Genomic DNA, 23,070 nt, shown 5'->3' with positions numbered 1-23,070 from the left:
ATCTTTAAAGTCTTAATATTGGTGAATTCTAAGCTACAATGATCAACAACGCCATCTTTAAAGTCTTAATATTGGTGAATTATAAGCTACAGTGATCAACAACGCCATCTTTAGAGTCTTAATATTGGTGAATTCTATGCTACAGTGATCAACAACGCCATCTTTAAAGTCTTAATATGTTGAACTTTAAGGTACTTTTGGGAGTTTTAATGATTTAATCTTTTCAGCGACAACTTTCATATAACGATCAGTCTGATTTCTTGTTACTGGGTGTTTGATATCACATATTAGTGTAATATCTATCATATGTATTAATACCCTGTGTTATCATGTGACGTAATGGTTTGATGACTTCATGACAAAATTACCAGACAAACACATCCTGAATTTATAGTAAACATTTAATTAGACAACTTTCAGATATATTCGGATCTTGAAAGTTACATTAATAACCCACAATGGAGTCCAGAACATTTTTAAACTGCATGCACCAAGCTGGTTGTGGGTCCACGACGACTGGTTTTAAAAGTTCCCAATAATATATAGGTTTCAGAAAATGTAAACAAAAAATAATCATCAGTATCACAGTTAATCCCAATATTTGCTACTGTGGTTCTTTACGTATTTTAAACAGAAATTGAGAAAGGTCACTCAGTGTTTACACTGAGTTTTTAAACAGTCTAAAACACAACATTACTCACGTTAAGTAATATATAAACCCCACCAATATTGAATGATATAAACTAATCCTGTATTTGAAAGTTAAAGCTATATTGAACAAATAATTTCATGACTAGAATGAAAACAATGTATTACAAAAATACAAAGAAATTATATATAATAAAAAAGTCGCATGTAACCTTACAACTTCAGGCTTAAATCATAATAGTATAATAACGAAATCAGGAAGCTATTTTTAACACACATGGACATCCATCTTGCCCAACCATACAAAACTTTAAAATATTCTTTCAAATGATAACCAATGGTGGGCTAAGCAGAGCAAAGAAAAAATGTTTTCTAAATTCGTAGAGGGGTCATTTATCCCCAAAGATGCAAAACAATTATGCTTAAAGATGTTAACCTCACTTTAACATTTCTGTCTTTATATATGTATTTATCAATTTACTAATTTGCTTCATAGCTAAATTAAGTGCTGTTACTTTTGTTTTCATTTGACAAACACATAATTATAAGTGTGCACACGTGTTCATGTAACTTTGGTGCTTATAGAGCATTGCTTGTTACAACAGTAACTTCTTGGTAATTGATCAGTTATAGCTTTTAAACTAGTTTTATGTTGACAAGACCACAGCTTTTACAACAAAGACATCTAGCAGTTATTTACTTTATGTATTAAAACTAACAACCGGGTAATATTATTAAACTATTAAATATAGTACAGGCCTACAATTATTGTGTATTGACTTAAATTACATGAAAGCCTGAGGATAAAAAATATTTCAAAATAACAAAAAACACACACACACACACATACATATATATATATATACACACACACACATTACTAATAACAGAAAGTCTTATAAAAAAATAAATTATTTATATAACAAATAAACTTCTCAATATGTAATTATGTTGAATTTTACCTATTCTAGAGCCAGGACTCTACCTAACAGAAATTATAACAAATGTATCTTCCAGTGAACTGAACCTTATGTCGAGAGCTAACTTTTGACAGCATTAGCTGGAGTCTGTTTCCTCTTCCATTCTTAACGAGTTCTTTCACTAAAAATGGTTGACAGCACACAATCAGAATTGCTACAACATGCTAGAGAATGAGGTACTGTTTTTCCTGATTGATTTATTACCAGAGGTGTTAAAAAATTTTACAGAATTACAATACAATGATTTACAAACATGAAGACTGGTCCAGCCTCACTTCTGTTCTGTAAATTAACAGAACTAGCTTTAAATGACCAATATTTTAATATTACCCCTGAAATACTTTGTATCATCGATTTGAACAATAAACAACTAGTATATTACACCCAAAGTGCTTTGTATTAGAAGGGAACAGCAAACATCTAATTAAACACCAACTACCAAATAGATATATCAAACAAAACATGTTCTTTAAAGGTACAAAAACTTGGTATGTCTTCTCTATTTTCACAGACATTAACATTAATATAGTATGTATATAGTGTTTTCTATTGTCACATACACTAACATTGTATATGCATCTGCATTACCATCTCTATTCTCTCAGATAACATCAATAAACATGTTTAGATTACGTTCTCTACTGTCACACATAATGACATCTTCTCACGACTCCATTTTGGATTTTTTTAGTGATTCCAAAAAGGATCCTTCTTCTTCTAAGAATTCTTTATCCTAGAAAATATGTTATAACATCAGATTTGTAAAGCAAACAGTTTTTCATTCTTCTCAAAATACACAACTTTAACTTCATTTTCCTCTGCATCTAAAATGTTTTGTTCCTAGATTGCACATCCTAAGAAAGATGCACATCAAAATGATGGCATGTATAAGTTCAGAAGTAGCCATTTTTATATCAAAACAAAGTCAAAATTCAGTCCAAATAGCTCAAGAAGTTTTCTGTAATATATACATTTGAAAAGTAATTTAATTACTAGTAAATAGCAAAACCAAAACAGCTAAAAAAGGGACACTGACAAAAAATTAATGTCTCGTTGATGTTGGCATCAACAAAACAAAGAACCTTTTGTTAAAGAGTTTATGAATCACATCCCATTGCAGCTGTTTTGATTTAACACTGAAATACCTGCACATTGTATCAGAGATAAAAACACAACAATAATATTTTCATCAAAAACATTAACAACTGGGAGACAATTTCTCTCATGACAACAAACAACAGTATTTGCTAAGACTAAGTTGAACTTTACTTCTTATTTTCTAATCTTTTAAAATGTATGTATTAATTCATATATGTAAACAATAATGTTGGTTGGCCATGAAGAGATTTTAAAACATACAAATATACTAAGAAATTATTGAGAAAGATACAGTCAAACAGTAACAAAAAAGAATATCATACAGTCAAACTAACAAAAAAAGGACAATATCATGCTTCAGAACTAAAATAAATGTCTTAGAATAAAACTACATTCTATCTAGAGTTGTTTACTAACATATAGTCTTCCAAAAAATACGGTTTCTTTTTATACAGCCAATTCTCACACCCTATCAAGATGAGTGGATATAAACAGTGATAACATTATTAGATGTATTTAGGCTCAAATAATCAAAAGATTTGTTTTTTACCAGTTATGTAAAACCTGATTTATTAACTCACCTTTTCAGCCCTCAGTTTCCATATGATAACACTAGGATCATCTATAACACCGATACTAGAAAGAAGATCTGGGTGTTTATAGAGAGATCTCTCTTGATGCTTCACTGGAGTTGAACTGGTTGGAACTGCAAGAACTGAAACCAAATATTAAAACTGATCACCTAATTCTAATAATTGTAACACAGGTTTATCTTCCACAGATACTGCTTTAAGATCTGGGTGACACTTCTTCTGCCAGACACCTGTTATATGTAACCAACATGTGTATAAAAATGTTTAAATAGTTTTCTTCTTCAGAACCTAACATGGCAGGCTTTTAAATATTTTATCAGATAAAAATCAAAGAAGTACAAGCAAAGGAAAAAAACTAATTAGTGGAGAGGATGACAAAATATCTTCATACACATTAGAATACACTTATTCTCTAAAACCTTGAAGCAATGTTATATTTATAAGTACCAGTACTGTTATATCAATAAACCATATTCAGTTAAGAGATGAAACTTAGAAAGTACAAAGATTAAACATTATATAATGGACGTATCAAAACTACAAACTTACAACTAACTATATTTGATGAATGGCTGAGTGTAAAGTGAAGATTTACAGAACTGAGATAAAATGAGACAATTATACATTTCACAAGTACATAATTTAATACAGCTATGTTTTCACCTTTACTGACAAAACCACAGTTGTAATAGATGAAATACTTGTGAAATGTACGACTGTCTTGTTTTTCCTCAATTTTATAATCATGAAATTTCATCAAGTATCATGGGTTTCAAGTATCAATTACAACTTTATATTTCATGCAACTTGTAACTTTGTTACTTCCCTTACATATCCTATAATCTTTACACTTTCTTTTGTCAAGTGTAGTTTATAACTTGATGTCTCATACAACTTGTAACTTTACTTCCCTTACATATCCCATAATCTTTACACTTTCTTTTGTCAAGTGTAATTCATAACTTGATGTCTCATACAACTTGTACCTTTGTTACTTCTAGGCTCAAGTATTTATATATCCTGTAATCTTTACACTTTCTTTTGTCAAGTGTAGTTTACATTTATGACTTGATGTCTCATACAACTTGTAACTTTTTTTTATTATTTCCTTTACATATCCCATAATCTTTACAATTGATGTAACAACATAAGTTAAAAAATATAATCATAATATTATTTCCAGATTGTGCTATAAAAGATTTAAATCTTTGTAAATAAAAATGTCTTCATCCTTATAAAATAGGCATAGTTTTATTTTGTTCTGTGCTCAATTTAAATATTAGTATATGTTCTATTATAAAAATGTTAAATTATAAACAAGAAATTTCCAAAGCTATACTTTAAAAAGTAAGACCAAAACAAATGGGTAAGGAAGGCTACTACTGGTGTATTGTTTGTCCACTTACAGGGTAAAACTTTCGACAGGGTCGAGCCACAACTTGAACATAGCAGTGAATTCTTTAGTTGTACCAGGTCTCGGCGTTCTTCTGCTAAAGTCTGTTTCTCCTAATACAATGAAGCCAGTGATAGCTACTGGTTAATATTAACCCTATAACCTTTAAATATACAACCCCAACAACTATATTAAATTTATCTTTCTTCCCAAAAAATAATGGAATTGTTTTGCTTTCCTAACTAAAATTTCACAATGACATCAACTAATGTCTTTCTCAGATTTTCACATCATTATGATGGCGATAATAAAACCTGTAATCTTGTGTTTTCATAGCTTGTTTTATGACTACTAGATAGAGAGAAATTAAATATATGAAAAACAAACAAACAGTGGTACCAAACTATGTATAGTAAATGTTTATAAATATTCATGTGTTTGTTTGTTGGTCAGTGCAAAGCCCTGCACTGAGTAATCTGTGATCTTCCCACCATGGATATCAAAACCTTGTCTATTGCCTTATAATCCATCAAACTTACCATTGTGATACTTAAGGAGCTTTTTTTCTTCCCACCACTGAATTCTAATATCATAAACTCATCACTGACAGCACTGTACAAAACGTCTCATGACATTTTAATCTGACATTACCCGCTCATTAGATGCGACATAAACATACATACACAAAGAAATACACAATGTATAAAGTTTAAATGTGTTACGTGTTACATATGTACACAAAGAAATACACAATGTATAAAGTTTAAATGTGTTACGTGTTACATATGTACACAAAGAAATACACAATGTATAAAGTTTAAATGTGTTATGTGTTACATATGTACATAAAGAAATACACAATGTATCAAGTTTAATTGTGTTACGTGTTATATAGGTACACTAAGAAATAAACACTTAAACACATCACTTAATACATAAACACATCATTTAAACACACCCAAGTTACTTCCTGATTATAAGACTGTGAATAAACATTTACTAAAGTTTGTACCACCTCTCCTTCTCATATTAATAAACAAAGTTTCTACACTCATCTGGTATCTACAGGATTTACTACAAACAAGACACATTTGCTCACAACAGAATTTCACCAACTTCACCTCAATTGTAACATACAATCTCCTAGATTACCTGTGTGATCTGGAGCTCTTTCCTTCGCAGCATCTGTAGCTGTGCTTGAAGCTGCTCATGGTGTCTCCTCTGTTCTGCTTCGAGCCGTTGAGCATTCTCTAAAGCCAGCTGTCCTTCTTCTCTTGCTTGAATAGCAGACTAGAAAAATAATTTTATTCCTTACTCCTAAGAACTACTGAACAATCAAGCATACTTATGTGTGTAGTGTGTTATGATGTTTAACAAATAATTATTTATCCTGTTAAACAAAGTTTTAGGCACTTGACACATTATAAACACAAGAAAAAATTACATGAAAGTTTAAATGTATTTTGATCTGCTGTGGTACCACTTTATAAGTGGTCACTACAAAGATAGAGACAAGAAACTAATGTATGAAGGGGAAAATAATGATTTTAGCTTTCTAACTTCTAAATTACAAAATTATCACATACAATACTAACTATGAATCTTCTTCACTAGTAAAGTGACAAAATTCAAAAGTTAGAATTTTTCTATGCTGAAAATGTATTTCTGACAGGTACTTTCCCAATATTAACTATTCTTGTTCAGTGCTGCACTCTATATGAAAATGTTTAATGTACCCATGCCACAAGCCTTCTGCACCTCCCTTTTAGAATTGAAAGATTCCAACATGTCTTCCTTGCAAGTCATTGTACATCACCTCCTCACCAACAGATACAGGTCACTCCCTCTACACTCCTTTACAAACTATCAGTGTGTCACCTCCTCACCAAAAGACACGAGTCACTCCCTCTACATTCCTTCACAAACTATCAGTGCATCACCTCCTCACCAACAGACATGGGTCACTTCCTCTACACTCCTTTACAAACTATCACTGCACCACCTCCTTACCAACAGACACGATTCACTCCTTCTACATTTCTTTACAAACTATCATTTGAAGTTCAGCAGAAGGTGTCAGAACCAGAGAAATGTGGGGAGGAAGTGTGGGAAGTGTAAAAAGAGGTAAGTATCTATTGGAAATACACTTCCAGTGTAGGAAAATTGCAACTTCCAAAACAGAGTTAAACTCCTCTCACAAGAGTAGCTAGAATACCACAACTATATAGAGGATACCTCTGAAAATCACAGAATCAGATCTGAAGAGGGAAACTGCTCCACTTCTGAGCCTTGCCTAAATGTAGAATGTGCAAGATATAAGAGCAGAAAATGAAGAAAGCACATCCCAGTAGGAGAGAATATGTCAGCAAAGCAATCCCAACCATAGAAACATACTGTAACTTAATTTCACAACACGTGACAAGGGCATGTTGAACCATATTCAGTAAGTCAACTACATTCAAAACCTGCCATAGGGGTACTAACATCTTCAGAAGGGTAGGATGAGGATCACTCCATCTTTAATTCAAAGAGAACCAGGAGTTGTCAATGCTGTACAGTGTGGCTATCAAATTAAAGAATACCTGGTCAGGCACCACTTGCCACAGAGCAGGATTCAATTAATGATGAATATAGAAGAAGCACCTGAAAAGAAAAGAAAGTATGAACAGAAACCTTCCAGTCAGAGTCACATGAAAATATGAAGAACAGCTGCAGGTGTTAGGAGGAAACCAAGATATGATGCAGATAGAAGAAGAGGAATCTACTGAGTGCAACCCACATGTTGGATTGCAAAAGTCCTCCAATGGCCAATGAAGACAAGAAGTAAGGGAAGAGGTGAGGACTCTGATCTGATGGGAAGACACCTGGAACAAAGTCCAGGAGGAAGAAGACAAGGAGGAATAGGTCAATCAAACCATAAAGCCCACCCAACTGGTAAAAGTAGAAGGTGAAAGATCATAAAGGGAGGATAATTGGCATGGTGGAGAAGAGTCTGGAATATGTATTCTGGAAGGAGACAGTATAGGCAATATAATAATGAAGAGTACTTACCAGATACAGAAGCATATCCAGATCCAGTTAAGGATAAAGATGGGAAATGGAAAAGAATAGGAGGAAAAGGAAAAACAACTCTCCCAAGCTGCTGAGGGAAAAAGGAATGATCTGGATAAAGGTGAAGATAGGTAGGGTAATAAAGATTATGCGAAATGTCAATGGCAAATAAACCCAACCTTCAACATCCATGGGCTAAATGAAAAGGAAATAAGGGTTAAGGGAAAGATGAAACAGAAAATGAAGAAAGTAGTTCAAGTGATATGGAAAACCACATTAACATCCCAATCTGAAACAGCAGGTTGCCTGGGAAAGCAACATATCTGGATGGAACATATGAGCATGGAAAGGACAGTAGAAGATAAAAACTTTGTGAAACACAAAAATTATGGGATAAGGCCACCTGATATCCCAAAAGAGGAGACAGGAATTAAAGTGAGAAATTCCCCCAAACAAGCCAAGGTAGGCTAATAAGTGAAAAACCCTTAAAGGTAGATCAACTACAGAATATCTGCCACTTTCATTTGATGCAATGGAAAATGGATGAATGGAACCAGCTAACAAGGAAGCAGATTGATGTGTGAAACCAAAACTTCTCACTAAGGACCATAACAAGCCAGGTGGCAAGACACAGGACATGAAGGATGGGAAAGTAAGATATGTTACTGAGGTTGACAAAGAAGGTAGGGAGAAAGTGGAAGATGGACAGGATGGGAATGGAGCTGTTGTTGTAACCATGGAAACCAGTACTGAACTGGCCAATGAGGTACAATCGGGAAGATCCAACAAGGAGTGGAATGAATGATAGAAATAATACAATGAAGTAATCAAATGAGTGGGTAAAATTCTTGTGTGACCAATCCTGGCTGAAAGTATCAACTACCAGAGCCTGGAAGTGAGATACAGGCAACCACACCAACAGCAAAGATCCCTGAAAATGAGCCCTGAGAAGATGGACAAATTGGTGAAAACACTCATATCAAGATGAGTGAAGATTCCGTGATGAAACGGAGCAGGAAAATGAAGCAGTTGAAGGCTACCAATCCCCAGTTTTATTAGGGACAACTGAAAGGTGGAAATAAAAACCCTTGGAAGGATGGAGAACAAGTTCAATGGCCTGTTATTCCCACACTGCTTCCAACATGCACTGGATGGTCAAAGGATGTCAAGGAGAAAAGAAGGAAATAGAGGTAAGGAGAGTTTGGAGGTGGGGAAAGAAACAGAACAACAAATCCTTCTTACAGAATATAAAGCAAAGATTGATCACTGACAAAGAAATACCAGCAATGAAGAAACTCAAACAGCTGAGCTCCCACTGAACCTGAACCTACAGTTTAGTGACCAATACTGGTGCTTACAGGAAGTGCATCATTGAGCTAAACAATGAGAAATACCTCAAGTAAAAGGGATTGGTAAGGGAAAGGAGAAGAAAAAATAACTGGAAATAAATGATACTCTGAAAAAGACAAATGAACAATGATATTCGTAAGGGTGGAATGTTGTTGGATCAACGTCACCTGAGACTGTAGTTTCTGGGATAATATAAAAAATGTAGGGCTTCAAAAATAGGGCCATACATAAATCCCTCATATATGTTGAGGGTAAATGAATCCAAACCAATATGGCATCACAACCTATAAGGTTCCAACAACAAAGAAACCATGTATGTAACACCAGAGCAGATGATATGGGGGCTAAAGTGAATGAGAGGAGGGCAAAGATATCTCCAGAAACTCCTATGGATTTCTGTGAAAAACCACAGATTGAAGGTGTATGGAAGAAAGATACCATAATAAATGGGTAAGGGTTAGATGCATGCCATAATACTGAGCACGTGCAAGTCTGAAAGATGAATCAGGAGCCACCCTCCAAATAGGCAATAATGAACCTAAGAACTACTGGCCTAAAAATGGATAGTCAACATGATGGTAGGAAGGTGCAAATTGACCTGAAGTTTGCAGAGGGTGTGGTATGACAATCCCCTCATGTAATTGTGAGGCAAATTGATAAACATAAACCAGAATATCTTGCATTAAGGAAAGACAAGATGCATAAGGTTGCTCCTTAAGGAAAAAGATCCATCTTTTGAAAGCACTCACATTGTAGGTTTTTTTTATTCATTTCCATTCAGACTTCTTGTTTTGTTTTGTTTCGTTTTTAATTTTGCACAAAGCAACACAAAGTCTATCTGCACTAGCTCTCCATAATGAAAACCTTAATGAGTGGGTATACATAAAGATTCTTGTGTGACCAATCCTGGCTGAAGGTATCAACTGCAAGAGCCTGGAGGTGAGGTACAGGCAACCACAACACAGGAAAGGCAGTTAGTCATCACCACTCGCTGCCAACTCTTGGGCTACTCTTTTACCAACAAATGGTGGGATTGACCATAACAAAGCCCCCACTGCTGAAAGAGCGATCATGTTTGGTGCAATGGAGATTCGAACCTGGGACCCTCTAATTGCAAGTTGAGCACACTAACAACCTAGCCATGCCAGGCCCCAGACTTCTTGAACCTATGTGTTATTCTAACATCAAGAAGGTGCATAAAAAATAGGGGAAAGGGATAAAAAACTTGAGACACAAAATCCATAACACTGCAGTTAGGCCTAAATGATTCCTCAAGTTAGAAATGGAAGAAAAGGAAAAATCTGGTGGAGGGAAAAAACGATCAAAATCCTCATCAAATTATACAGGATCAGACTTTTCTGGAAAAGCCTGGGAAATGCCCAGAGAGAATGTTCAATCTCTTGATGTATAAGGCAGATAAATCCCCCATGAGGTCACTCAAAACTGAGGCCCAAGAGAAAATGCTGATTGCTGCTATAATCATTGAAGTTGTAATATTAACCCCAAAATGCACTGCACAAACAATTATACCAAATTTATGTGCAGAAAATAAGATGACTAGAATTAACTGACATTCACAAATGAAATAGGTTGAATGAAAGTACATTACTTGTAAAAACAAACAACCAATTCATACAGAAATAAAACTGAACACAAAGCTTTAAACAAAGAAATAAGCCTGTCTGAACATAAGTGCTGCCACACAAAATGTTCGGTAGACTAGTGTAGAGGAAGTTGTATGCAACACATGATCATGTAATGTCCAAGTTGTTATGGAATGATGCATGACAATTTACACAAGGCATGTTGGAATCTTTCAAATCCTATAGGATAGGGAGTAGAAGACTTGTGAGAAGCACATAGAAAAAAGTCTCATATAGAGGTCAGCACTGAAGGCAAAGAGCCAATCCTGTGAGGGAAGACAAGTACCGTATTTAAATTATGTAGAAGATAAAACAAATCTTATATTTATCTGATCCATCAATGGAAAAGTGGTAAATTTACAAGCTTACAAGGTTAAAATCTAGTATTCAAGTTTCCTTGGTGAACACAGCAAACAGCCCATCTATCTACCAACAACATCAGGTACAATTCTTCTACAGTGGTGAAACCTCCCTCAGTTTATAACTGATGTTCCAAAATTAAACACCAGAACCTTATGATAGTTTAACTTCAAAAGACCTGTAAACTAAACAGTAAATGTCAACAAGAACTATCAGTCTGCAAATTATGTGGATCATTTACCACTGACACAGCTGCACATCTTTCAGTTATTTGTTTATATTTCTTCACTGGGTATCTAATAAATCCACAAATTAAGAGTATCAGTGTTATCTAACTATATTGACAATCATTAAGTACATTACTGACATCAGGGACTAACTACCATGCACATTTCTTCAATCTCCTCAGACTGTCTTTTGACTTGTAGGCCTAACTCGTGTAACCTATTCTTCTCGAGCTCTATGTGGTACTTTTCTCTCTCCAGTGTCTCTTCTTCAATTCTAATCTTCTGTGCTACCTGCTGTAGTCTCTCCTGCTCGACCTGCAGTCGGTGCCTACTGCTCTCCAGGGACTGTTTTTTAGCCTGTAATTCAGCCTCTTCCTGTAGATAATCAATGGTGAAAAGGCTATGATAAGCTAGGCTATCTGTGCCAAACATCCAGTATAAAAGTTAAAAGTATATTAAGTAAAATTCATAAAAGGAAATTAAGGTAAAACAAAACAAAGTTTAAAACAAACATAAATAGCAAAATACCAATGTGTACATCTAGTCTACAATGTTAAGAGAAAAACTACAGTAATTCAAGTTATAAAGGACTTTTTGTAGTGTGACTGTAATAATCATAACTCGCCAGAAAAACTAACAGGTAAGTACAAAAACCACCGTCAATCACCAGAAGTTGGCCTTTCCAGTCCTAGTTTCGAGCTACTTAATGTTACGGTCAGTTTCTAATTTCAAATTGAACTAGATGAACTGTGATTTTTAAAAGGGATCCACACTCAAAAGATGTAAAGTGTAAATTAAAAAACTTAAATGGCATTAAAATGATTAATGGCCTTTAAAAAACTAAAAACATTACCAAGGTGGACAGTGTCACCATCACCAATAACACTGTCTAACATTATGGACAAACCTTGGGACAGAACATGTTTAAAATGGTGCCATTGTTGCGAATCATAATGATGACAAGAAAATAAAATGTGGTTTATTGTGATCTGAGTGTTACACAAACTACACACCGATGCAACAGTTCCAGATAAAACAATGACTTAAAAAACCGTGACCAATGTGTAGTCTAGTCAGAACTTCTTCTTGCCGATCCTTATGGAAACAATACGGCCAAAGTCGAATACAGTGTTTTATTTAGAAAAGCTTGTTTTCGCATTGCTCACTCCAAGTCGATTGCCAGCTGGCACGGAGCCGAGCCTTGACTACAGGACCACAGTCCATGTATTGGACAGGCACAGTGGTAATAGTGCCAGAGCAGATAGGCTTAGCTGCAGTGTCAGCGAGCTCATTCCCATGAATACCAATGTGGCCCTGTATCCAGAAAAACTGGATAGAAGTAGATGCTAAAGAGAAATGGGCCAGTCAGTTTTGAATATCAATGAGAACAGGGTGTGAACCAATGTGAAGCAATTCCAGGGCCAGTATAGAACTAAGCAAGTCAGTATAAATAGTGCAGTTTGAGTACTGCTTAGCTTCTATATGACCCAGGGCAAGAGAAATGGCATACAGTTGAGCAGTGAACACAGAAGCTGTAGAGGGGATTCTACGTGTAACCACCGAGCCACAACAAACCATGGCTGATCCCACACAGTCACCTGATTTTGAACCATCTGTATAAATAGGAATGGAAGGATGGTTCGAAAGGTGTTCAGCAAATAGCAGACAGTATTTCCAATCAGGAGTGTCTATTTTTCTCAGATGACTTAAAGATAGGTCACATTTGGAGACTGTAAGAAGTTCTGGTGGGATGGGCTGACCAGTGGATACAGCAATGTTATCCAAGGGCAGGCTCAATTCATACAACTGCACCTGGATACAAAGGCCAAAAGGAGCAATAGCAAACCATCTGTTTTCAAAAAGAATGGCCCACCAAGAAATGAAAATACACCCCATGTGGGATGCATTGGTAAGGAACAACGTTTTGAAGCATATAGTAGAGACAGTTGCAAATGGCAAGGTGCAAAAAAGATTCATGAGACTCTATGTATAAGCTCTGAACTGGGGAAGTGCAGAAAGCCCCAGTGCAGAGCTGAAGTCTTTTATGATGAATAGGGTCTAGCATCTTTAAGGCCGATGGTCTGGCAGAGCCATAGACCAGTGATCCATAGTCGAGTTTCGATCAAATAAGAGCACGATATATCTTTAGCATAGAACACTGATCTGCTCCCCAAGTGGTGGAAGAGAGAACATGGAGGATGTTCAGTGCTCTTGTGCATTTCCCCCATAGCTGCTTGATGTGTGGTATAAAGGTCAGCTTACGTTAAAAATAAGCCCCAAGAATGTAGTCTCAGGGACCACAGGCAGCAAAACTTCATCGATACAGAGTTCAGGATCAGGGTGAATACCTCGTTGGTGGCAAAAGTGCATGCAAACGGTTTTAGAGAGAGAGAAGTTAAACCCATTTGCTGCGGTCCACTTCAGTAAACAATTGAGAGCAATCTGTAGCTGCAGCTCAAATATACCTCATGTTCTACAACTGACATGAGATGTGAAAGTCGTCGACATAGAGCCCATATGCAATAGTGAGAAGTCGTTCAGTGAAGGCATTAATTTTTTATACTGAAAAGTGTGACACTCAGAACACAGCCTTGAGGGACTCAAAGTTCCTGTACAAAAGAGCATGAAAGTGTAAAACCCACACAAACTCAGAATCTCCTGTCCCTCAAAACATTTTTAACAAAAACAGGCAAATAGTCACATAACCCATACATATGGAGGTCTCACAAAATGCCATACCTCCATGTTGTATCATAACCCTTCTCAATGTCAAATAATATTGATACAAGATATTGTTTGAAAATGGCTTCTCTGATTGACATTTCAAGTCAAATCAGGTGGTCCATGGTGGAAAGCTGTCATCGGAACCCACACTGGGTAGGTGAAAGGAGGTTGTTGGATTCGAGGAACCAAAAAAGACTAGCATTAACCATCCTCTCTAAGATCTTACAGAGACAGTTCATCAAAGCAATTGGATGATAATTTGAAGGAATCTTGGGATCCTTCCCAAGCTTGGAAAAATGTAGGACAATAGCCTGGCACCAGACATCAGGAAAAACATTCTCCTGCCAGATCCAGTTAAAAACAATCAGAAGAATAGCAAGAGAAGCAGGAGATAGATGGCACAGCATATCATGTATGTCATCAGGTCCAACCGATGTACTGCCAGATCAATGAAGGATCAGTTTAAGTTCCATCAGTGTAAAGGGACAATTATAGTCACAGAAACAATCAGCTCGAAGGAAAACAGGTGATTGCTCTACCCAAGTCTTGATGGCTAAGAAGGTGGAGGAAGAAGCAGAAATGCTAGATACCTGGTAAAAGTTTTCACCCAGAGTATCAGCAATGCTCCAGGTATCAGCTACTTCCTGGCCATTAAGAGAGCAAGATTGAGAGGAGGACAGAGTGATATTGCCCACTGACCTTTCGAATCTTGTCTCATATTACTTTGGAACTGGTGGTAGAAGATATGCTGGCTATAAACTTAATCCAAGATTCCTTTTCTGGCTTTGACGTCTTACCCATTGAGCATGTGCACGGGATTGCCGGAAAGTGATGCGATTCGAGAGTATGGGAAATCTACGGAAAGTATTCCAGGCTTGTTTTTGAGGCTTCTGTGCCATGTGGCAGGCAGGATTCCACAATGGAGAAGGATACATTGGAAAACGTGTCGAGGTTTTAGGAATACATTGTTTGCTGGTTGTATAATACAGTCAGTTACTGCTGCCACAAGGTCGTCTATTGATGACTTACAGATGATGGCAGGATCAAGTTCTGCAAGAGCAGTGAAAGAGGGCCAGTTTGCCTGATCCAGCTTCCACCGGGGCACTCAGGTTGGGCTGCATCAACCATAGCCACTTTCTCAAGATTATAGGTAAATGATCACTGCCTCATGGATTATTGTCCACCCTCCATGAAAAGTGGGAGAATAGTGAAGGGGAGTAAATGGAGAGATCAATAGCAGAAAAGGACTGACTAAGTGCATGAAAATAAGTAGAAGAACCAGTATTGAAAAGAGAAAGGTTGTGAACAGAGAGCATACATTCTACAGAGTGACACCTCCTATCAATATCAGCACTTCCCCAGAGGGGATGATGTCCATTGAAGTCCCCCAGGATTAAATGGGGAGACAGCAACTGTTCAATGAGAGCATCAAGGTCTGGTTGATCATGTCTCTCCAGGTGACAGGTAGAGAGAACAAACAGTGATGGTATGACCCAAGGAAACACAGATGGCTATGGCCTCCAAAGGTGTGTTGACTGGCAAAGATAGGGCAGGCACATGCTGATCAACCAACAGTACCACCCCTCCATGCACTCGTCCATCACACAGCCTGTCATTTATGTATAAAGAAAACCGCCGAAAGGTGACTGTATCGGCAGGTTTCCAAAATGTTTTCTGTAAGGAAAGACAAACAGGATGGTTGGAAGCAATCAGTGTTTTGATGTCATCCAGATTAGAGCGTAAACCTTGACAGTTACATTGTATCAGGGTGACCATTTTTATTTACGTGTAGGCGAATTGGGTGGAGAACCCTTCTGTTTACGACCACATCTTTTTTCCTTACTGTCCTTATTTGAGGGAGATCAATCGACCTCCATGAATTCTGCCCTGGGTCGTTGGGCAGGTCTTTGCTGTTGGATGGGGATTCCAGAGACTGAGGATGTAAACAAATGATTGTTTTGCATCTTGTGGTGGGAGAAGAAGATGTATCCGAGGAAATGCCTGTACCTGGAACCAAAGGATGTGGATCTTGGGGTTTGGCGAGATGTAAAAAAGGGACAGAAATAGGCATTGAAGTTGATTCATCAACTTGTTTAGCCATGGAGGTCAAAAGACTTTTCATTTGTTTTGAGAATGATTCTTTAGGAGGCACAGAGAGATCTGTCTGCACTCCTACTGTAGTTGTGGAATGAAGTGCAGCAGCATACATCCGAGATGAGGTGGTGGACAGCAATTTTCGAGCCTCAGGAGAGGTAATGTTATGAATCATTTTCAAACACTGCACCTCTTTTTCTTCCAACCATTTAGGGTAAGGACGAAAGTAGAATGGGTGAGAGCCATTGCAATTGATACAATGAGGGTCCGTTTCACACTTGTAGGCATCATGGTCCTTGCCACTGCAACAAGCACATCTCAAGGAACCATGACATAACGTCTTTGAGTAACCGAACCGCTGACACTGAGAACATCGGAGAGTTGGTTTGTTGATTTAGTGTTTTATGGCACAAAGCAGCTAGGCTATCTGTGCCAAACATCCGGTAAAATTGTAAAAGTAAAGTGAATTGTTGTAAAATTCATAAAAGGAAATGAAGGTAAAATAAAACAGTTTAAAAACATAAATAGCATAAAATCAATGTTGACATCTAGTAGTACAACATTAAGAGAGAAACTACAGTAAGAGAAGTTGTAAAGGACTTTCTGTAGCATAATGGTAATTACCATAACCCACCAGGAAGACTAACAGGCAAGTACAAGAACCAAGGTCAGTCACCTGAGTTGGTCTTTCCAGTCCTGGTTCCGAGTTATGTGTCATTAAGGCTATTTTCAAAAAGTAAAGTAATAAAAATGTTAAAAGACGTGTGACAAAATTTTAATAATAACTCGCCAGGATTACTAACGGGTAGTTCAAACAGCAGCATTAATCACCTGAAGTTGGCACATCAGAGAGGTTTTGGAATGTATGGCCGTACTCTGCAATTAAGCTAACCTGCCTTGATAGTGGTAGGAGGACGTGATGACGTAAATGTACGAATGAGGACATTGGTCAGCACCATAATTCCATCTTTGCGAGTGGATATATGGATCACTGCAGGAACTCCTTGGGTGGAAAAACCAGTGAGAATCTTTGACTCTGTGATGTTCTTCAAATCCCTCTCAACAATAACTCCTCATGATGAGTTCAAAGTAGCATGAGGGGTGACCTAAATAGGTGTATCCCCAATTGCCTTTGAATGAAAGAGAAGTTCATTGTGTTGAGATGTGAAACGTCAGGGTTTCGTGAGCACTATACCCAAACACCAGCATCAGAAATAATGTCCACAACATCCAACACTGATACTTGGTTGACCCTAGCCTGAGTGAACCAGCCAACTGACCCAAGGAGGGGCCACCCCAAGGCTGCCCGTCTACAGAATTTCAAGGCCAACATGGTGTGTTAGGGTTGGACCCCTCAACCACCAGGATCCTCTCCTCCCCTTCAGAGGTTGCCACACACGGCAAACACATGGGTGGATGTTTAGATCCCAAAGGAGGTAAACTGAAAGAACAGAACCTTCCCTGGGAGGTCCCCTCACCACGTACAGTAATCCACACCAAGGGGTTGTTTATATTTGTTTCCCTACTTAGTATCTGGGTGTTTTGATATAATCTCCCTCTTCACAGAAGTCCCCACAACTGAAGCCTGCAAGATAGCTTTAGAACTTCATATCCAAGACCCCAACCCACTGATACACATTCCCAGCAACCAATTAGTAACCATTATAGAATTCACTACCACTAAAACTAACTTTTTTTTCAATAACCAAAACCATCTATAAATAAATGGCCTAAGTATGGGGAATCTCGTGTCAACAGTTCTAGCCAACATTTTTATGAGACAGATTGAATCACAAGTGATAAATTCAGCCTTACACCCACCACCATACTGGTGCAGGTATGTTGATGATACAATAGAACCCACACTTAGTTTTTTTAATCATGTTAACTCGATACACCCCAACATTAAGTATACCTGTGAACAGGAACAAAACAAACAAATAGCATTTCTTAACCTCAAGATCACTAGAACTGATACACAATTCAAAACAAAAATCCACAGAAAAATCACCCATACTGGACTATACATTCCCTGGGACTCAGCACTTGAAACAAAACAAAAACTCAACATATTAAGAAACCAAATCAACACAGCCACAAAACTATGTTAACCTGATAAAATTAATGATGAAATCAACAAAATAAAACAACACTTCATCAACATCAACAAATTTTTTCAAAAACTGTGGAAAAATTATATGCACACACCTAGAACAACAACAAACCCCAAGATACAACAAACTACAAAACCTTATACTGCTGCATACTACATGTTCCTGACATCAGCAAAGAAACCACCAACATTTGGAAAAACTTATAACACAACATTCCAGTAAACACCAAATTTTTTCCAAAAACCAGGTACAAAACTGAAGTCCATACTATGTAAAAACTACACTGATAAACACAACATTAACATAATTTGTAAAATACAATGCAACAACTGCCACGACTTCTATATTGGAGAAACAAGCAGAAAAATGAAAACTAGATTCAAAGAACACAAAAAAACACCTTCACACGTTTTTGAATACTGCAAATCAAATAAACACAACATAACCATAGAAAACACCCAGATATTAAGTAGGGAAATAAATGCAAAATCAAAGAAACCCTACTTATACAGCAACTAAAACCAAAATTAAATCAATATAAAGGAACATCATTATACCTACACTAATTAATAACCTAACATCCACTTGTGATACCCACTAAAATTAATAACCTAACATCCACTTGTGATGCTCACTACAATTAATAACCTAACATCCACTTGTGATGTCCACTACAATTAATAACCTAACGTCCACTTGTAATGCTCACTTCAATTAATAACCTAACATCCACTTGTGATGCCCACTACAATCCCATACCTGTTTATACTCTCGCCCCTAAGACGTATCTGGCAATGGTCACTTGCAAACTCTTTCTTAACCTGAAGATGACCTAGGAAAGTTGAAATGTTATTCTCTCCTTATCAATAAAAGTGTTAATACCCATACCAGTAATTCTGAGATAAACTTTTCTGTTATTACTGTATTCTGACCTAAAACGTTCTTTACCATTGTTCTACCAAATCATAAACTATTGCAAGTTTTGCATAGCCAGAAATTTCCTGAAACAAAGATCAAAATTACAGATTTTTTAAACATTTTACAGAATGTGAAGTACAAGGAAACATGAAATACAACAGATAACAGATGTTGTACCTGAACATTTTTCATTGAACTCTGTGAACTTTGCTCCTGTCGGTGTTGCTGTATAAATTCCCATTCAGTTTTCTCTTTCATTACCTTTTCTCTCTCTCTAGCTAGATGAGAAAAAACTTCTTTTTGTTCATGAAGCAATGCATCCTGGGAAGAAAAACACCAAAGTTAATTTAACCCTATCTGCCCAGGCATCATTTATTGTGCTTGTCATGCAGTTTTAGTGTTTTACATTCAAAATTTATTGAACTACTTTTTGTCTGTGTTATACCATCTAGTATAGTGCAAAATCAGAGTGAATAATCCATATTTCAATAATACCTCACTAAAATATGATCTTTTTGTAAGTGAAAGACTTGTAATGTTTACTTTAAAACTGCCAAACTTCATGAAGGTACGCATACTATATTAAAAAAGTATTAAATCTATGACGACTTTGAACAAGTACAAAGTGGTCATGTGGTTGGTCAAATTCACCAAGCCCATGTTGAAAAAGTTAAAAACCACACTAGCACTCTTGAGCTAACTGAAAAGATAGATTCACACATGCATGTGACACTTACATTATCAATCTAAGGACAGATTTGAAACTTGTATATTTAGTCTTCAAATATAACAATTATATCAATAAGGACTAAAATAGAGACTAAATACCTAGTTCTTACCAACACACTTGTATAACAATTACATCAGTAAGGACTAAAATGGAGATTAAATACCTAGACCTTAGCTACACACTTATATAACAATTATATCAGTAAAGACTACAATGGAGATTAAATACCAAGTCCTTAGCTACACACTCATATAACAATTATATCAGTAAGGACTACAATGGAGGTTAAATACCTAGTCCTTAGCTACACACTCATATAGTAATTATATCCACAAGAACTACAAAGGAGATTAAATACCTAGTCCTTAGCTACACACACATATAACAATTATATCAGTAAGGACTACAATGGAGATTAAATATCCAGTCCTTACTACTCTATTGTACTTCATCTTTTTACCAGACATTGTATTACTAGGACTTCACCATGTACATTCTCATAACTGAAAATGTATTTTTGACCTATGTCAACTCTCGTCAACTGATATGAAGTAAGCTTTTTGTGTATTTTGGTGTGAGAGATGACTGGTTTAGACTTTTTGTGTATGTTTTGGTGTAGACTTTGGTAACATATTAGAGACATACTCAGCTCATTAACCTGGTTTGGTTGATACATGTTAAGTCTACCATTTTCAGCTGATCACAACATGAGATCTGTTAACCCAAATAAGCAAGTGTTTCATCTTTTCCTTTCTTTCCTGTGTTTGTATTTTTGTTTATTTGTGGAATTTTGCACATAGCTACTCGAAAGCTGCCTGTGCTGACAATCCTTACTTCTGAAGTAATAAAACATACTAATATAAATATATTACATCATAATTATGAATATACGTAAAAAATAATGGGAAAATTAAGTGATACATTCTGATATATGGAACTTCAGTTAACACAAAAATCTACATACTGTAATCTTAGCATAGACACTGTCCATAATAACAACATTTGACAGGAATATGGACATGTTAACATTGTACCTTGGATATATACAACAATGTACCTCGATATATACAACAATGTACCTCGAATGTATACAACAATGTACCTCGGATATATACAACAATGTACCTCGAATGTATACAACAATGTACCTCGAATGTATACAACAATGTACCTCGGATATATACAACAATGTACCTCGAATGTATACAACAATGTACCTCGGATATATACAACATTTTACCTTGGATGTATACAACAATGTACCTTGAATGTATACAACATTTTACCTTGGATATATACAACATTTTACCTTGGATGTATACAACATTTTACCTTGGATGTATACAACAATGTACCTTGGATATGTTCAGTTGCTTTCTTTCTCGCTCAATCTCCTCTTCAATCAGTTTTCTCTCATCCTCTAGGGCACGTTGATGAACTTCCAGTCTAACTCGTTCCTGCTGGAGTTTCCACCTCTCCTGTTAGTTAAACCCACAAGAAATGCACGTCAGTTAGTAATGGACAGTGACTGATCCAGCAGATACTGAAAACAATCTGACCAGCAAGTACAGTAAAAGTAACACCAGTCTAACCAGTAAATACAGTTACAATGAACTTAACATTATGGTGAAAGTAAAGTGAAACAAATTACCCATGAACACAGTATAGTTGGTGTGACACCAGTTCAACTGGTAAGTAGAGCAAAGGTACAGTAACACCAGTGACCAGTCACTACAGTAAAGTTGAGGTGACATCAGTTCAACTGGTCAATAGAGCAAAGATAGAGTAACACGTGACCAATCAGTACAGTAAAGTTGAGGTGACATTGTTTCAATGGGTCAGTTGAACAAAAGTGAAGTAACACCAGTAACCAGTCAATAAAGTTAAGGTGATATCAGTTCAATTGGTCAGTAGAACAAAGGGAGATTGACAACAGCAACCAGTCAGTACAGTGAAGGTGAGATGACACCACTTCAACTGGTCAATAGTGGTAAGGGGATGTTTGTGTTACAATCCACCTCATTGTTTGTACTGTCAATATGAGCTTCTGTTATAATGTGTAAATAACAGAACAGCAAGTGGTTATGGTAACAGAATACAGACAAGTGAGCTTAATACACATTTTATTGAGTGAGAAATACTCCACTCAGAAAAAGTATAACACCAATCCAGATAGCATGATAGAGGAAAAAGGTCAAGTAAGAATAAGCCCATGGCAAAACACTGGAGTATGCAACCTTTATCTTACATCTGGCTTAAAAAAATCATACTATATGCAAAATAACTCTACAATATCAGGCTAAAGAGTTATTCTAAACTATTTATGAAAGACTATTTAATTCACAAAATTTAATTTTAGTTAAATTTGAAAGTAATGATCTACAAAGTGTCACGTGATCAATTCAATCAACATTTTCAGTAGACATCTCTCATCAGAATTATTTACTTGTTATTTATATAACATTTCATTCAGTAATAAAAACAAAGGTAAACTAATGACTAACTTAAAGAAATGTTAATTGTGTAACTGAATATTTTTATTTGTATAACATTTCAGTCGAGTAATAAAAACAAACTAATGACTAACTTAATGAAATGTTAATTATATAACTAGATATTTTTATTTGGTTAGAAATACATTATTACACAACTACCTCTTCTCCTTCCTTTGTTTGTTGCTGAAGTCGAGACTCTAATCGGAGAATTAGTACCTGCAGTCTGCCCCGTTCCTGTTCAGCTTCTTCCTGCTGATGCTGCAGTCTCAGTTCCAAAGCTAAAAGATTGATTAATTTATTAATAGACAATCTTTGGTTGTGAACTTTTGATCTAGAAGTACCATATAAAATTTATGTAACACTAGTGTCTTAGTCAATCAGAATTGTTTGGATCAAAAATAAACATTATAAGTGTGATTCAAACGTGATATTAAGCGTCTTGCTGTAGGTACGTTAAAGTTCACATCTCCACTTTTTAGAGTTGTATTCAAAATGTAAAATACTTTATTATCAGTCTATACAAATAAAGTTGTCATCAATACACAATCAATCAAATTTTAATACTATACAAGACTTGATTTATTAATTTTAAAGGGAAATATTTGAAACTCTTCAATCTCTCCTTCTTTAAGAATTGTGACATTTCTTCTTG

At 36.1% G+C, this 23,070-nt stretch overlaps 1 protein-coding gene across 4 annotated transcripts in view; it reads right to left on the bottom strand.

The window, feature by feature from the left end:
* Positions 1-383: 383 nt before the first annotated feature.
* LOC143255114 (uncharacterized) overlaps positions 384-23,070 on the bottom strand; it is a 45,715-nt gene continuing 23,028 nt past the window's right edge. For 3 of the 4 annotated variants that reach the window (XM_076510280.1, XM_076510281.1, XM_076510283.1), the window contains exons 14-21: positions 22,578-22,696; positions 21,279-21,401; positions 19,371-19,514; positions 11,500-11,718; positions 5,865-6,002; positions 4,726-4,825; positions 3,308-3,441; positions 384-2,361 (exon numbers count right to left, since the gene is read on the bottom strand). In XM_076510280.1, coding sequence (XP_076366395.1) covers positions 2,293-2,361; positions 3,308-3,441; positions 4,726-4,825; positions 5,865-6,002; positions 11,500-11,718; positions 19,371-19,514; positions 21,279-21,401; positions 22,578-22,696 — 1,046 coding nt within the window. In that variant the 3' untranslated portion in view covers positions 384-2,292. Of the gene's footprint in view, positions 2,362-3,307; positions 3,442-4,725; positions 4,826-5,864; positions 6,003-11,483; positions 11,719-19,370; positions 19,515-21,278; positions 21,402-22,577; positions 22,697-23,070 lie in introns of those variants that run through there. The other variant, XM_076510284.1, reaches the window with a different exon arrangement.

The sequence above is a fragment of the Tachypleus tridentatus genome, chromosome 7 (genome assembly GCF_004210375.1).
Source record: "Tachypleus tridentatus isolate NWPU-2018 chromosome 7, ASM421037v1, whole genome shotgun sequence".
In the NCBI taxonomy this organism is placed as follows: Eukaryota; Metazoa; Arthropoda; class Merostomata; order Xiphosura; family Limulidae; genus Tachypleus; species Tachypleus tridentatus.
The sequence above is the reverse complement of the archived record's forward strand: the minus strand, read 5'-3'. Positions and strand labels throughout refer to the sequence as shown.